Genomic DNA, 14,450 nt, shown 5'->3' on the forward strand with positions numbered 1-14,450 from the left:
CGCGCAGAGACTCCTCAGGGAGACCCCTCAGGGCGGCACAGCGGGCCCGAGGCCCGACGGCGGCCGGCCAGCCTGCCCCAGCCGCCCCCGACGTCGGCTGCCCGTGAGCTGCTGCATCAGCCCCGCTGCTGGGGGCGGCAAGAAGGTGCACGGGCCGTTTTGCCTACGCTTGAGCGTCCTGCGTGTGGTAGGAGGCCATGCAGAGCAGGCACGGAGGTACACGGGACAGCAGTGCCCCCCCCTCACCTGCAGCCCCTTCTTACCGACCTGGGCAGGAGCTGAGGGAAGAGAAAGGGCACTGCTGAGAGACCGCAGCTGGAACGGATGGACGATGACCAGCACACGCGGGCCTGTGTGCAGTAGTGGTCCGGAGCTGTGGAAGGTCTCCTGGCGCTGTCTTTCAGAGTCCTGGGCACACCTGACACCCCAAGCCTTAGTATTCAGCAGAAAAATACAAGTTGCAACCGTCTTATTTCAAAGAAACATTTAAAACGTGGCTTACGTGTAACGGATGCAGCAGGGTCTGCCTGAGCCTGCAGAGACCACACAAAGTGCTCCAAGAAGCATGCGTCAACACCCGTAAACCCCAAATCACATCTCGGCTTGAGTATTTTTTTATCTTTGCTCACCATCAAGGAGAAATTAGAGGAACAGAAACACTGGAAGAGCAGGGGTTTTTTTTGTTTTTGTTTTTGTTTTTTTCCTTTGTGGGTGGAAGCACCTGCCTTGCCCCCAGCCAGGGTCCCTGTGGCCCTGCATGCTTGCTTGCACCTGGGTTTGCACAGAGTGTTCAGGTAGCAACCAAGACAAGACAGACAACTTTTTAGAAACAAGTGAAACTGTAGATCAGAGTGCTGAGGGGACTAGGAATTAATGTGACATTTTTTTAATTGACTAGATTTCAGCTGGAGTGGTCCCTTGGCATTTTAAACTTCCACACTTAATTATCTCACTGCCAATCATTTTAGCATAAACACCAAGGTTCCTCTTATACTGCTGCCCCCAGGAGGGTTTTCCCATCCCTGCACCTTGGTCTGTGCCGAAGCCTGACTTTGAACTGGGGAGCCCCAAAGGCACTGCAGCGTGCTCAGAGGAGGTGACAGTCCAGCTGGATGCTGCATTGGCACAGCCCCACGGGGCGCATCTGTCCTTCTCAGCGGCATACCACAGTGGACACAACCCAGGTAGATAGCTTTTAGGGTAAGGAAACAAGTATGCTTTCCTTCTCCTCCTGATTTTAAGTCTTAAGGCTCAGGGTGGGCATCTGCAACTATCCCAGCCAGTCCAAGGGCCACCCAGCTAGCTCCAGGGGCAGCCTGTTAGTCCTGCCAGCCTCTCCTCAAGCGTGCCTAGTATGCCTGCAACCCAGAACTTGGAGACCTCCCGCTTTGCAGCTTGTAACTGCAAGGGTAAGAGCCCCTTGTGACAATTTCCTGCACAAGTGTAGCTGATCACGGGTATACTGTCGGTGCCTGCTGTAGCCTGCGGAAAGAAGTTGCATGGTTTAACAGCATGCTGGGTGAAGAAATAGCCTCTAGCCACCTCCCAGCTTGAGCAACGAAAGCCAAGCATTGCTCCAGGTTCCCGTCTTGCGCTTCTCTGTGGGTAACTGCAAAATATTTGTGGCTGGTAGCTGCAGGATACACCACCCCTCGCCCTGCCCCATAGCAGACAGCTGTGCTCGGGCTCCCACAGGCCCCTGAGACACAGCTCTGCTCCCTGCCAGGGACAGCTGCTGGTGGGGAGCAGGCTTGACTCGCAGCCAGCCTCCCCAAGCAGGATGATGTCTCCTCTCCAAGGGTTTCTGTTGCATTACATGATTAATTAGCTGATTAACAAGATGTTGTTGCAGAAGAATCTGTTCTCTGGACACCGGCTCAGGCGAACACCATCCTCTGCGCTAATGAAACTCTTCTGTTCCATGCAGGCATGCACTAATTTAAGCAACAACATGCAAATGAAGAACAATACAGTGAGTAATCTGGAGCTTTTAAATGAATTAGCTACAGCCTTCTCCTGGCCTTGTCTCCAAGGAGAGAAAAGAAAGCAGGAAGACAGATAGCTATGGTGGGCCTGGAACCATATGTTACAGGTGATGGAGGCTCAGAAGGTGACTGCTGCCTGACTCCCCCTGTCCTGCTCTCAGGGGAGGGAGGGCATCAGGCCAAGGCTGCAGGCAGCGGAGGAAGATGGATGTAGCTCCTGATGACTGAACATAGTCAGGAGGTGCTGCTGGAGATGCCTGTCCCATAAGCCAGGCTGTGGGCTCCCTTCTGGCAGGATTAGAGCAGCAGCACCTCAGCATGGCCTTGGGCCTCAAGGGTGCAAGTGAGAGCCTTGGGTGGGGAAGCAGGGAGGGGATAGTGCTCCTGACAAGGCAGGACCAATACCAGTACAAGAGCTCCTCCTCCACCTCCAGGCTTTTAAAAGGATCTTGGAAAAAAACAAAAAGCACAAGAGCCACAAAACTGGATTTGCAGCCTCCAGAAAGAAGCCTGCAGTAAGAGGCTGAACAAGCACAATCCCTTTAACTTATTATGAGACCAAGAAGCGTTGCAATTCCAGCATGTAAGGAATTTCCTACCACAGTAGGAAATGACAAAGGACTAAAGGCTTTTTAATATAGAAGAGGAATGGAAAGCCAGCTATGTTCACAAATACATGTTCTTTGCAGTGTGAGCAAGGGGACCTGTATCCACTACCCTCAGCTCCATTCTCTTCAAGCATGCTTTGGCCAGACACCATCTTTTGGGCTCAGTGCAGAAGTAACTGGGCAAAAACAGATGCTCAGGCCAACCTGAGATGGCTTGGGAGCTAAAAAGGTCCAGGATTATTTGCGCTGCTCAGGTTTAGCTGGCAGGAGGTGGTCAGAGAAGAAGAAAGGGCTTCTCTCAGCTCTCACAGGTAAGTGAAAAGGCAAGGCACCGAGATTTGCAGTAGCAGTTTTCCAGCCAATTTGAAGAAATTTGCAGCAAACTGTTCCTGCCCTGCAACCAGGCATGGCTGATACAGGCTGAGGCAGGACAGAAACCAGTGGCAGCCAAATGGCAGACATTCCTCCCATGGCACAAATCCTCCGGCCCACGGTTTAGGGCAGAAGATCCTACCAAGAGGCAGTTTGTGTAAGAAAGCTAGTTGTAAGCGAAGGACTTCATCTCTGGCTTCTTTCTTTGGCCAACTCCACAACTCAGCCCTACTGCATGAGAGCCAGGATGGCACAGGACACGGGCACTGCCTCACTGCTCTGTGTCACAGTGTTGCTCCTGGCAGCCCCCAGGCAAGCCCCACGCAGTGGTGAGGGCTCCGGCTCCAGGTCGCAGGCTGACGCAGGCATGAGCCCTGTGGGGCACAGTGCTGCAGTGGCAGAAGGACCCACTGCACTGGGGCAGCAGGCAGAGCACAAGGGACACAGTGTGCACAACTCAAGGAGAGGAGGAAACTGGGCTGAGTAAGAACAGTGGGTATTTATCAATATAGAGAATTCATTACACATTACTTTGTCTCTCTCTCACACACACACACACACCCCCCTGCACCAGTCAACCCAGCACCTTCCTCCAGGCACAGGAGGGCAGGGCTTGGGCCATGAGTCCATAACACAACAGGGTAGCTTCCCAGGGAGTCTCAAACAAACACAGGCCACCTTCTGCAGATGAGTCCCTGCTGCTCCACTCACAAAGCCCCAGTCCCCCGGTGGCCAGAGGCCACAGGGTGTTGTCCATCCTTGGCAGGTGCAGGCCACGCACCTGAGGCTCCTCAGGGGCGCTGGGCCTTCAGACGGTTCCTGCGGCCAGCCTTGGCCCCACGCTGAGCTCCCTTCATCAGGCCCTTGAACTGGCCCTGCATTTTTGCCCGCTTCCTGCAGGGAGGAAAGAGCAGGAGGCTGGGTTAGTGCAGGCACTGGGCACACCTAACGCACAGGGATGCTCCAAGCTCCACAGGGAGCAGTGCAGAGGCTGGCAGGGAGCTCCCAGACCCACAAAAAATCCGTAATACAAAAAGCAGGATCAAAGCCCGGTTTTGGCCCTGTTCCCGACCCTGTACCCTACCCAGCTAGCCTCACCTTCTGTTGAGTCTAGCTGTGTTCAGGGGGATGTAGGCATAGGGGTCAAGCTGGCCCTTCTTCTTCACATCACCTTTACCTTTCTGTGGGAGACAGTGACATGGGAAAAGATGCAGCACCAGGGAAATGTATGCGTCCCATTCTGGTGCAACCCTGCTACCCGGCCATCTCAAAGATTATGTTGCAGTGGGGTGCCAGCTAAGCACGTGGCCCTGGGAGCTGATTTCCCACCCAGATGATGCTACAGACACCTGCTTTGAGCAGTGCACAGGAACTGGCCACAGCAAGGGCAGGACAGGGACTCCAAGATGGGCTGGAAACGTTCACAGGTACTGAGTGTTTGGCAACTCCCCTTGGAGCAGAGATCCCCTCCAGCCTTGGTGCTACTGGACCAGACACCCAGCAAACAATTGGTGCTTCCTGCCCCAGCAAAGCCCTAGGCAGCATCCCCCCCACCCTGTGACCTCCTGGGTCCCTCACCTTGGATCTGTACTCCGCACCAAAGGCTGGCTCCTTGTCCAGCTGCCGGTGGATCCCAGAGCCTCCAGCTGGAAAACAGGGAATGTGTGTTGGAAGGGGGTCCCAGGGCTCCCCCTTCCCAGTCCAGGCGGGGGAAGCTGTTCCTGATTTTGCCTCCAGCTCTTGGCTATGAGGACAGCAGAGAAAGGTAACCATTTCCCACAAGCAAAGTTCTCTGCTCCAGCTGCCCTGAAGCAGCCCAGCAAGATGGGTACGTGGTTCTGGCCCCCTGGGGAGCCCCAGACTGGGCACAGGCAGAGAATTTACCTCTGTACTGAGGGTAGGTCCTGGCCTCAGGTTCCTCATCATCTGACTCCTCTCTGAACTGACGCTTCTGGCTTTTCTTCTGCAGAAGAAGGTAGCGGGGACCCTGCAGCTGGCTTGTCCTTACAGTTTTGCCCTCCCATGGACCCCTTGACCTCCTGCTTTCTCCCACGGGGGCCCGGAGACCTTCCAGACTGCCTGCGCACGTCCCTGTCCCCAGCCAGCCTCCCGCATTCCTCCAAGCAGCTGGCACTTGCCCAAGCATCCCCACTGGCATCTCAGGCAGAGCTGCAGCTGCCATGGCGCAGGCAGGGGTTTGGCACAGCTGTGTTCCCCCAGTACCCCCTCAGGACCATGAGCCCCGTACTTACACTGCGGAGACCCAAATCTTGCAGCACATCTGCCATCTCCTCGTCTGCTCCTATGGTACAGGACAAGAGAGTCAGTGCAGGCTGTGGGCATAGGAGAGCCACAGTACTGTGCCAGCCCCTGGAGTGGCCTGCAGGAGCAGGGTGCCCCTGCCAAACCAGCACTGGTGGCCATGTTCCCTCCAGTATCTTCCTGGTGACGAAGGGGGCTGCCTCCCCTGGGTGGCAGTAGCCCAGAAGAGAGCCACTGGGTGTGACAAGGCCACACCAACCCCTGCCGCTTCCACCCACATCCCCCCAAGCACCCACGTATGGGTGGCAAGAAGAAAACCATTCGGAGTAACAGAGCAAGTCTAGCGTGGCCCCTCGCCAGCCCAGGCAGTACCTTTGGCTTCATCATCGTCCACCTCCTCCTCCTCTTCATGGATGATCAGACGTCCATCCTCAGACACTTGGAAGTTGTGGCTCACTCCTCTGGACCGCTTGGGACCTGGCTTGGTGGCTGCTCACAGAGAGGTGAGTCAGGGCCTGGGGAAGGACCCATGCCTGGGGGCAGTTGCACCCCCAGGGCCCCTGTGCATCACAGCAGCCCCCGCCCCATCCATCCCACCCCAGCTGCATCCAAAGCTCCGCTCCTCACCCAGCACCCGCTGGGACACGTTAGGGTCCAGGAAATTGAGGGGCTCATCATCTTCCCCTTCCTTCAGCCAGGCCTGGCCCTTCTGCCGTGCTTGCTTCCTCCACTCCCTGCTCTGCTGTCGTTCCTCCTCTTCTTCCTCCTCATCCTCTGAGTCAGCCAGGATCTCCTCCATACTGGGCAAAAGGCAGAGAGGATGATGGAAACGGAACAAGCCTCACAGCACATAGAAGCCCTGGAGATGTCCCTAGCATCTCCAGAGGCACCAGCTGAGCAGATCCGATAGGGCTGCTCCTTCTTCACCCCTGGCCCATCTTCACCTGTCTCCTCTGGGCTGTGCTGGTGGTGCCTCCTCTTCATCTGTATCTGCAGCTGCCTGCCTCAGGGCACGCTGCTTGCGACTCCGGGCTTCCGCCTTGCGGATGTTCACCAGCACTTTGTGGTATTCGGCTGGCAGCAGCCCCTTCACCAGCTCAAAGCTGAGGAGCATACAGAGACCAGTCAGTGCTCAACTCCTCCTGCACCGCTTCCCAGTGAGCTCCCTCGCTGCCCCAGCGCAGCTCCAGCGCAACCCAAGAGCCCCCAGCTCACCCAAACTTGCGGATGAACTTGGTGAAGAGGTTTCTTAGCTTCATACGGAAGTGGCGTCTCATGTCGTCCGAAAGGTTCCCCACGGCCTCCAGCTGCCAGGACAGAGACCCTCGAGACCAAAGCACCCCTGCCCTGGGCACCCAGCCTCCCACCCTTCCCCTGCACGGCCACCTTGTTCACCCTGCTGCCGTCTCCTCATGCCCACCACAGGCAGGGCTGTGGAGAGGTCTCCCTGCTTGGCAAAGCCAGTTCCATAGCAAGTCCATGCCAGCATTCAGGAGACGGACCTCCTCACTGCCTTCTCAGCCACTGAGATCAAGGTTGTACCCCTGGCTCCCAGGCAGAAGCAGGGTGCAGCTGGAGATCTCCCCAGCTGCCCAAGGCAGCCCCAGCTTTACCCCGCCACCCTCCTTGGGGCACCCTGTGTGGGATCTCACCATCGCCTGGACGTGTTTAGCCAGCAGCTTGGTGTCCACCAGCAGCAACGTGACCTTGAGGAAGCCCAGGGCTGCCTTCACCACATCCCGCGTGCGGGAGGCCAGCAGCAGACAGACATTCTGCAAGAGTTGCTCCACCACGCTCAGCTCCAGGTGATCTGCAACCGTGGCAGGGCTCAGCCACAACCGGGACCCACTTTGTCACCCTGTGCTGCCCTCGACCTCCCAGACCTCCTTCTCCTGCTCACCTTTGAACTCAAAGAACAGGCGGGTCAGCGCCAGGACTGTACAGCTGATCATGGTGACTGAGCCTGTAAGCCCCGCATAGACCAGAAGCAGGAACCGCTGCATGGCCTCTGCAAGAGGGGGACAACTCAGGCCTGTGCTTACCCCCTGCCCAGCAGCATCCCTGGCAGCGGGGTGCCGGGCATGGGTCCGATCCCCCTGGGCTGGAGGGGCTGGGGGGCTGAACAAGTGGAGCAGGAGCTCACCTTGGGGGGTGGGCCCGAAGCGGATGAAGGCATGCCCCATCTCTACAAGCAGCACAAAAGCATTCTTGCGGGCCCCCACTGACACCTCCTTGGTGCACAGGATGACCTGGAGGCACAAGACCATGTCACGTCACTGCTGCCACCCCTGCAGCCAGAACTAGCTGAGTTCCCCCAGGGACCATGCTCACCTCTGGGACCAGTGCAGTGACGAAGGGCTCGTGCTCCGCAGAGAGCTGCTTCACGATGTGGAACAGGCACTTCAGCCGGGGCTGGGGAAAGGAACAGCCTAGCACTGGTACACCCAGGGATGCACACCCAGCTGCCCCTGGCACCCCCCCCCATCCCCTCCCAGCAGCGGCTGAGGTCCGCCACCAAGGCCCTTGCTCTCACCCTCTTGGCCGGAGACGCTGCGCTCTTGAGTGAGTCCAGCAGTGCTGCCTGCAGATCCTGCAGGTGGGAGCGGACGAAGGCTTGGCAGGGGGCGTGGGGGGCAGCACACACCTCCTCCAGCACACGGTACGCTTTCTTCTGCATGCTGCGCTCCTTGCTCTGCAGGGACAACCAACAAGCCCCTGCTGTCAAGGCAGCCCCTCACCATGGTGTCTGAAGAGACCCCCACAGCACCCCATGCCACCCAGCAGAGACCTGTCCCCTATAGCAGCTGCTCAGCCCCCCAGAGTGTTGGTCCAAGCTGGCAGCAAGCAGAAGGTGCCCCACTGCAGCCCCTGCACCTGTCAGAGCTGGGGGTTGACTCACTTGGAGGGAAGGCTGGATGGTGCGGTACAGGGAGTCCAAGGACTGCTCATCAGCGTAGGGTGCCATTGCCACCACCAGATCCAGGATGGAGAGTCTGCAGTAGAGAAGGACACGCAGGTGGATAACTGCAGCACCACTAACACTGCCCAGCCAAGCTGGGACTCCAGTTGTGAATCTCATCGGATGCATAAGAGTGGCCCATCCCACACGGGACAGTACAAGTACCCTAGTGCCGCTCACCAGGAGGAAGCTGGCAGCTTCACCCATTAGCACCAGCCCCCGAGTGTTACCTGGCAAACTCGGAGCTCTCGGGACTAGTCAGCTTCATGCTGGCTTTCTGCAGGAACCCACACACCATCTGCAGGGCAAGTACACAGAGCAGGATCAGAACTGACTGAAGGGAGTGCTTTTACAAGTTTGCAATCCACGTGGCAAATGCCTTGCCACAGGACTTTGTGGAGACCAGAAGCACCAGCAGGTCCAAAAAGAGCTCGACAAATTCACAAAGGGCTGATGCATGACATGCCAGATGTGGCTGCAAGACTGGGAAATCCCAGACTGCCAGCTGGGAAGGGCTTCCTCCCCATGAGGGCAGGAAAGACTGCTCTCTGCTCAGCTTCCTTCTTCCTCTCCTCTCTGGTCAGACACCCACCACAGCACCATCAGACTAGGTCCAGCTGGGAGATGCTGGCCCAAGCCAGCACATTGTGCCCCACTGCCCCAGACCCCCTCACCTGGGGGTCAGTGATGGTCAGGTAAGCACGGACAGTGTCCAGCACGGAACGGCGCTGAGCACTGCTGCCCCCATCCTCCTCGGGCTGGCTGTACACGTTGAACAGGATCGGCAGGAAATTTTTGGCAAAGCGACCCACTTCCGCCCGCTCTGCATCTAGGGAGAAGATGACAGGGCAGTACAGATCAGCATCTCCCCTTTCTGGGTCACCGCAGGGGACAGGGACCCACCACAAGGGTCTGTCTCCCCCCCAACCTGTCACGCAGCCTTTGTGGATGAGGGTACGCAAGGCCTGGCACACAGTGGGGCGGAGGTCTGGGCGCTCACTGATGGCCATGCCCAGGGTGCGGGCCAGCCCCTTGAAGGCTCCCAGCACATCCGTGGGGCAGGTGCAGAAGCCAGGCAGCAGGGTCCAGACCTGGAAGGCAAAGAAAGAGGTGGGAGGCCAGCACCCTTTGCCCAAGTCACCAATCCCCAGCCTGGCACCACGGTTATGCCACAGCAGAGCTCCTGGACCCTCCTCGTTACCTGCCACTGCAATGTGTCATAGATCTTGGCCTCCATGCTCTTCCCAGCTTGGGTAAACTCCAGGGCTGCAGACAACAGTGGGGAGATGAGCAGAGCAGCAGAGGTGGCAAAGCCCTGCTCTGCACCAGAGGAGGGAAGGGAGATTCCACAGAGCACCCTAGGGCTCTCAGGAGTGCAGGACTGCACCTGCTGGGACCCCCACCGTGCCACCCTCCTCACCTCTGCTTTTCAGGGTGGCTGCCAAAGGCAAGAAGTAGCTGGTGAAGAAGCTGAGCCGTGCGCCCTGCACGTAGTCCCGCAGCACTGGCAGGAGCCAGCTGCGGGGGAAATCCAGTGTCTCCCTGGGGAGGGAAGGCACAGGTCAGGGGAGCATGGGGCACTGCCAGGATCAGCCCCTGGGCACAGGGCACCTCCACCCAGCCACAAAGCTGGGCACAGGTTAGCTCAGCAGAGCCAAACACCTCCAGCACTGCATGGGGACTGAACAGGAACGTAACAAACTGCTGCAAAATTGCTACCCCATGACTGTACTCACTCTTTGCCGTCAATTTCCAGGGGCACAGCTTCCAGCAGCACCTCAGGGCCCATGGTGCTCACGGCAGCTCCCACTGCCTGGTCCACTTCAGTGGTATAGGGGAAGTGTGGGGAGAGACGCAGGTCACACAAGGAACGGAGACACTGTGGGGACAGGGCAGGATGGTCACAGAGGAGCCATGGAGGCAGGTTTGGCATGTGTCACTCAGCATGCCTGCCCAGGGATGCCAGCTGCCCTGTGCATCCCTGTGCCGAGTCCCAGAGCTGCGCACACCCTGCCCACACAGGGGCAGGACAGCGGGCACTGGCATGGCCCCACTCCACAGCTGGAGAGGGCAATGCAGCCCAGGGAGCAGTGCCGTCACCCCACCCGCCTCCATGGATGAGTCTGTGCCCTCCCAGCCTGGCTCACCTTCCTCATGATGGGGTGGCACTGCTTCCCACATGTCTCAAAGAAGACCTCCAGCACCCGCAGCACCTCGTCCCATGCCGCATGGAAACGGTACGTCAGGCCTTCCTCCACTGATCTGGGGAGGAGAGAGGAGACAGTCACGCTGGCAGGGACTGACCCAGCAGTGATCAGGGTGCCCACCAGGCCTGCCAGCCCCCATTGGGGACCAGGCAAAGGCTGCTCAGAGCTCAGCCGGGCCCACGGGGACAGCCTCTCTCACACCAACGCTCCTCACCTGAACATCTTGCACAGGTAGGCGGCAGGGGCTGGGGCAGATGCAGAGACAGTGCCCAGGTCCTCCATGTGGGGAGCAATGCACTCGCTCAGGAGGGCCTGCAAGGGCAAACAGGGAAAATGGGAAAGCACTGGACCACGGATCCCCCAGCTTGGCAGGTACAGAGGGGCACACCACCCCTCAGCAAGCCCCAAACCCCCCCCAGGAGGACCAGAGCAGCCAAGTGGGGCAGCGGGCACTGGGATGGTGCCCGTGTGTGGTACGGTACCTCCAGGGTCTGTGCTGCTGCTGCCACCACCTGGGAGTGTGGGGAGAGGAAGCAGTTCATGGCAGCAGAGAAGAGCCGGGGTAGGTGAGCCCAGCACAGGTCCTTCTGCAGCCTAGAGAAAAGATACCAGGCAAGTGAGAGACCAAGCGGTTGCCTCTCCCCCTGCCCAGCCGTGGTCTCTGCCCACACCTGCCCAGGTTGACGTGTGCCCTCTCCATGGTGGACAGCCAGGTCAGCAGCGGCTGCAGGTCACTCGTGCTGGGTACATAGTCGTAGAGGGCCTGGGGAAGCAGAGGGTGGGTGCTGTGGCACTGGCAGCCCCATCCCTCCCCTCAGTGGCACCCCACACTCACGGTGATGATCTGGGCATTAAGCTCGGCCGGCAGGCAGGCCACACTGGCCTGGGCACTGAAGAGGCTGTGGAAGGCTTGCATGGCACACGCTGTCACCAGCTGCAAAGGACACGGTGTCAGGAGCTGGGGGGCTCTGCTTTGCACCCACTGTCCCCCTATCCCAAAGGGGGGTCTGCCCCAGCAAGCCCAGCACTGCTGCGACTGTGCCCCATCTTCAGCCTCCCTCTTCCACAGCAGGCAGGCCAGCAAGCACCAGCTGCCCCAAGCTCCAAGCTCCTCCACATTTGTATCCTTCATTTCCAGGCTCCCAGCTGGCAGCTGAGGGGGTTCGAGCCCTTCCAGAGCACAGCCGAGGGGCAAAGCGGCTGCCCTTGCCATCCCTGGCATGGGGACACTCACCACGTGGCTGAGGGTCATGACTCGGAGCAAGGTCTCACAGCAGGTCTTCACCACGGCCGCAGGGAAACAGGGCAGCAGGTCCCGCAGCAGGGCTAGGACATGCAGGGTGGTGGTCGCCTCCTTGGTGCCTGTGGGAGCAAAGCAATGTCTGAGCCTGTGGTACCCCATGGCAAAGCCCCGCCTGAGGCAAAGCCCCCATGACAGTGCTGGGGCTGACCCATGGAGCTGGGGTGAACACCCCCCCAACTTCTGGGGAAAGCAGAGCAACAGACAGATGGCTCAGGACCCTCCAAAACACCTTAGGTGCCCCAGAGGCATCTCATACCCTCCCCAGCAATCCAGGGTGCTACACCCTCCCTTCTTCCCTTCAAGTCCTTATTCTCCATGGCTGCAGGGCCCCCCACACTCAGCTGCAGACCCCTTGCTCCAGTGCCCCACACCTCCAGCTTTTTCAATCTCCTGCACGCAGAACTTGGCGGTGGAGGGTGCCGCAGGGTGATGCTCAGGGGCTGCATCTCCAAACATGAACTCGCTGCCCCTCAGGACAGAACACACGCCGTACTGCGCTGCTTTCCGCACCTTGGGAAAGGAGAGCCCAGGTCAGTAGAAGCCATAGACCCCAGGAGCACAGCCAGCCCCAGAAACGAGCCCCAGAGGCAGTGTCATCCCTCGCCAGGGGCACCAGGCACTCACCTTGGGCTTGGTGTGAACACAGAAGCTCAGCAAGCTGTGATAAACCTGTAGGGTGACGGGGTAGCTCCAAGCTGCCAAGTCCTGCTTTCGCAGCAGCGTGGCCAGGCAAGAGAGGACCTATAACAAGGGAGCAGGAAGGACGTTAGCATCACCCCACAGAGACACTGCAATGGCCTTAGGCCAGCATCCAGCACCACGCTACAGCAGCAGCCTTGACCCCAGCTCTCAGCAGAATCCTAGGCAGAGCTGGCATGGCTGGCTGTCTCTTGGCTACTCACCCATCGCAGGGCAGAGGTAGAGCTGCTGCAGGCCTGCGAGGACATGATACCCATGAAGGCTTTTGAGGTGTCTGAGAACTTTTTTATGAGCACAGGGCTTGGGACCCTGCCGGGAGAAGAAGGCATGTCAGCGGTGCGAGGAGCAGGCAGCCGGTGGCAGTCTCACAGGGAACCACATGCCCAGCTTGCCCTGGTTGGGTCATTTCCCCAGCTCAGCAAGGGGGACAGCGCCAGCCCCTTTTTCATGATGGGGCTAGGTAACTCTCCCCATTCCTTTGCCAGCTGCTCACCGCTTTAGGACGAGGTTGAGCAGGTAGGCGACAGCAGCCAGCGACTCGGGGGACTCCACCGCCTCCAGCGTGGTCATCTGGGAACAGAGGATGCGTGAGCGAGGGGGAACAGGAGTTCACACCAAGCCAGCCCTTCCCCAACCCCAACCCTTGGGAAGGGAAGCAGAGAAATCAAAAGCAGCCCAACAGTATCTCTGCTGAAGAAAGACACCCAGGGCCTCAGCTACGAGCACACCACCTTCCTCCACCAACCCTCCCAAGCCCACCCATGCTGCCAACAGCAACTCCCCTCACGCCTCCTCCCCATGACTGTCACTCACCAGTGCAGCAAAGTACTCTGTCTCGCTCTCCTTGCCCCCCCGTGAGCGGATCACCTCCGTCACGGCTGCCAGCACAGCACAGATCTACAAGCAGCAAGCGGAGCAGGTCAGCGCCCTCAGCCTCGCATCTGGGGGGCCATCCCCACTGGACTGCCCCAGCCCTGCTCCTGCCCATACCTCTTTGTGAGCGGCAGAGTTGGACTCCCAGAAGCGCTGCACCTTGCTGAAGGTGACATTGGTGCAGTCGCTCAGTCCGCTCAGGAAGGTGCCAGAGGACTTTTCTGTGGCAGCCTCCCCAATATCATCGTCCTCCATACGGAGCTGAGCGCTGTCACTCGTCCGCTCCAAACGCAGGGACCCCGACTGCAGCTCATTGTGCAGCTTCACCGCATCCACCGTCAAGTTACTTCTCTCTGCCGGGATGAAGAGGTATGTTCAGAACAGCGAAGTTGCGTTGCTCCGCCATTCACCCCAAAACCCCCCATGGCCACCCCCCCTCCCCTCCCTGCCAGACCAGCTTGGCTGGAGCTCATCTGCAGCATGTGGGACAGAGATGCTCCTTCCCCCTGATGGCAGAAAGCACAGTAATAACTGGAAAGAGCTCCTCATTCCTGTGAAAACAAACCAGGACACAGTCCAGCAACCAGACAGCCAAGGCACACGCTTCATGTCCCTCCAAGTCCCAGACACCAGCTTGCAACCAGCTGCAAGAGGACAGTGCGTGCTGCAAGACACATTTCTTTATCTGCAGGAGAAAGATCTCCTTGGCCAACAGCAGCCAGGGCTGTGAAATCCAGCCCCTCACGGATAGCAATGCTATGAGGTTTGTCTTCCCCATCATGCGGCCTTCTGAATGGGAGTCTCTGTCACATTTCTCTCCACACTAGACACCACAGCAGCACTTACAGGTGTGGCCGTGGGCTTTTGGGAGCCCGAATTGCTCCGGCCATGAGCCTGCCGAGAGGTCACACAGCCAGGACAGCCTGTATCCTGGCGGCTGCGGGCAAGGCCTCGCACCGGGCCCCGGCAGGGTGACAGGCATTGCTACAGGCCGTGTCCCATTTCACTCCACAGGCCCGGTGTCACGGCGAAGGTAAGGAGGACACACGCGTTACGCCGCGGGCTCGGCACTCCTCCCCGGTTTGCTGCCTCTCCCTCCCGGGGCTGCAGCTCGGGGGGCAGCGGCTCCGGGTCCCCCCCCCCCGCCGCAGCTCTTGGGAGCTGGCGACCCAAAGGCTCGTC

General features: G+C 59.0%; 2 protein-coding genes across 2 annotated transcripts in view; one reads left to right on the forward strand and one right to left on the reverse strand.

The window, feature by feature from the left end:
- Positions 1-3,535: 3,535 nt before the first annotated feature.
- On the reverse strand, positions 3,536-13,643 carry RRP12 (ribosomal RNA processing 12 homolog (S. cerevisiae); the record flags this gene model as incomplete). Its single annotated transcript, XM_010565005.1, has 33 exons — positions 3,536-3,859; positions 4,064-4,146; positions 4,544-4,611; positions 4,850-4,928; positions 5,218-5,267; positions 5,600-5,716; positions 5,855-6,027; positions 6,172-6,330; positions 6,443-6,534; positions 6,880-7,037; positions 7,128-7,235; positions 7,371-7,476; positions 7,559-7,639; positions 7,761-7,919; positions 8,127-8,220; positions 8,417-8,484; positions 8,861-9,015; positions 9,115-9,277; positions 9,388-9,452; positions 9,607-9,728; positions 9,923-10,065; positions 10,334-10,448; positions 10,608-10,705; positions 10,876-10,987; positions 11,065-11,156; positions 11,229-11,327; positions 11,628-11,755; positions 12,068-12,206; positions 12,321-12,437; positions 12,599-12,704; positions 12,889-12,965; positions 13,209-13,292; positions 13,386-13,643. Coding segments are annotated over 33 exons (3,771 nt in total), but the record flags the coding sequence as incomplete, so codon positions are not given.
- Positions 13,644-14,156: 513 nt separating this feature from the next.
- PGAM1 (phosphoglycerate mutase 1 (brain)) overlaps positions 14,157-14,450 on the forward strand; it is a 2,807-nt gene continuing 2,513 nt past the window's right edge. The window contains exon 1 of the mRNA XM_010565006.1: positions 14,157-14,211. Within this exon, the coding sequence (XP_010563308.1) occupies positions 14,157-14,211 (55 nt within the window). The remainder of the gene's footprint in view (positions 14,212-14,450) is intronic.

The sequence above is a fragment of the Haliaeetus leucocephalus genome, unplaced genomic scaffold (genome assembly GCF_000737465.1).
Source record: "Haliaeetus leucocephalus isolate CR32 unplaced genomic scaffold, Haliaeetus_leucocephalus-4.0 Scaffold184, whole genome shotgun sequence".
Classification (NCBI taxonomy): domain Eukaryota; kingdom Metazoa; phylum Chordata; class Aves; order Accipitriformes; family Accipitridae; genus Haliaeetus; species Haliaeetus leucocephalus.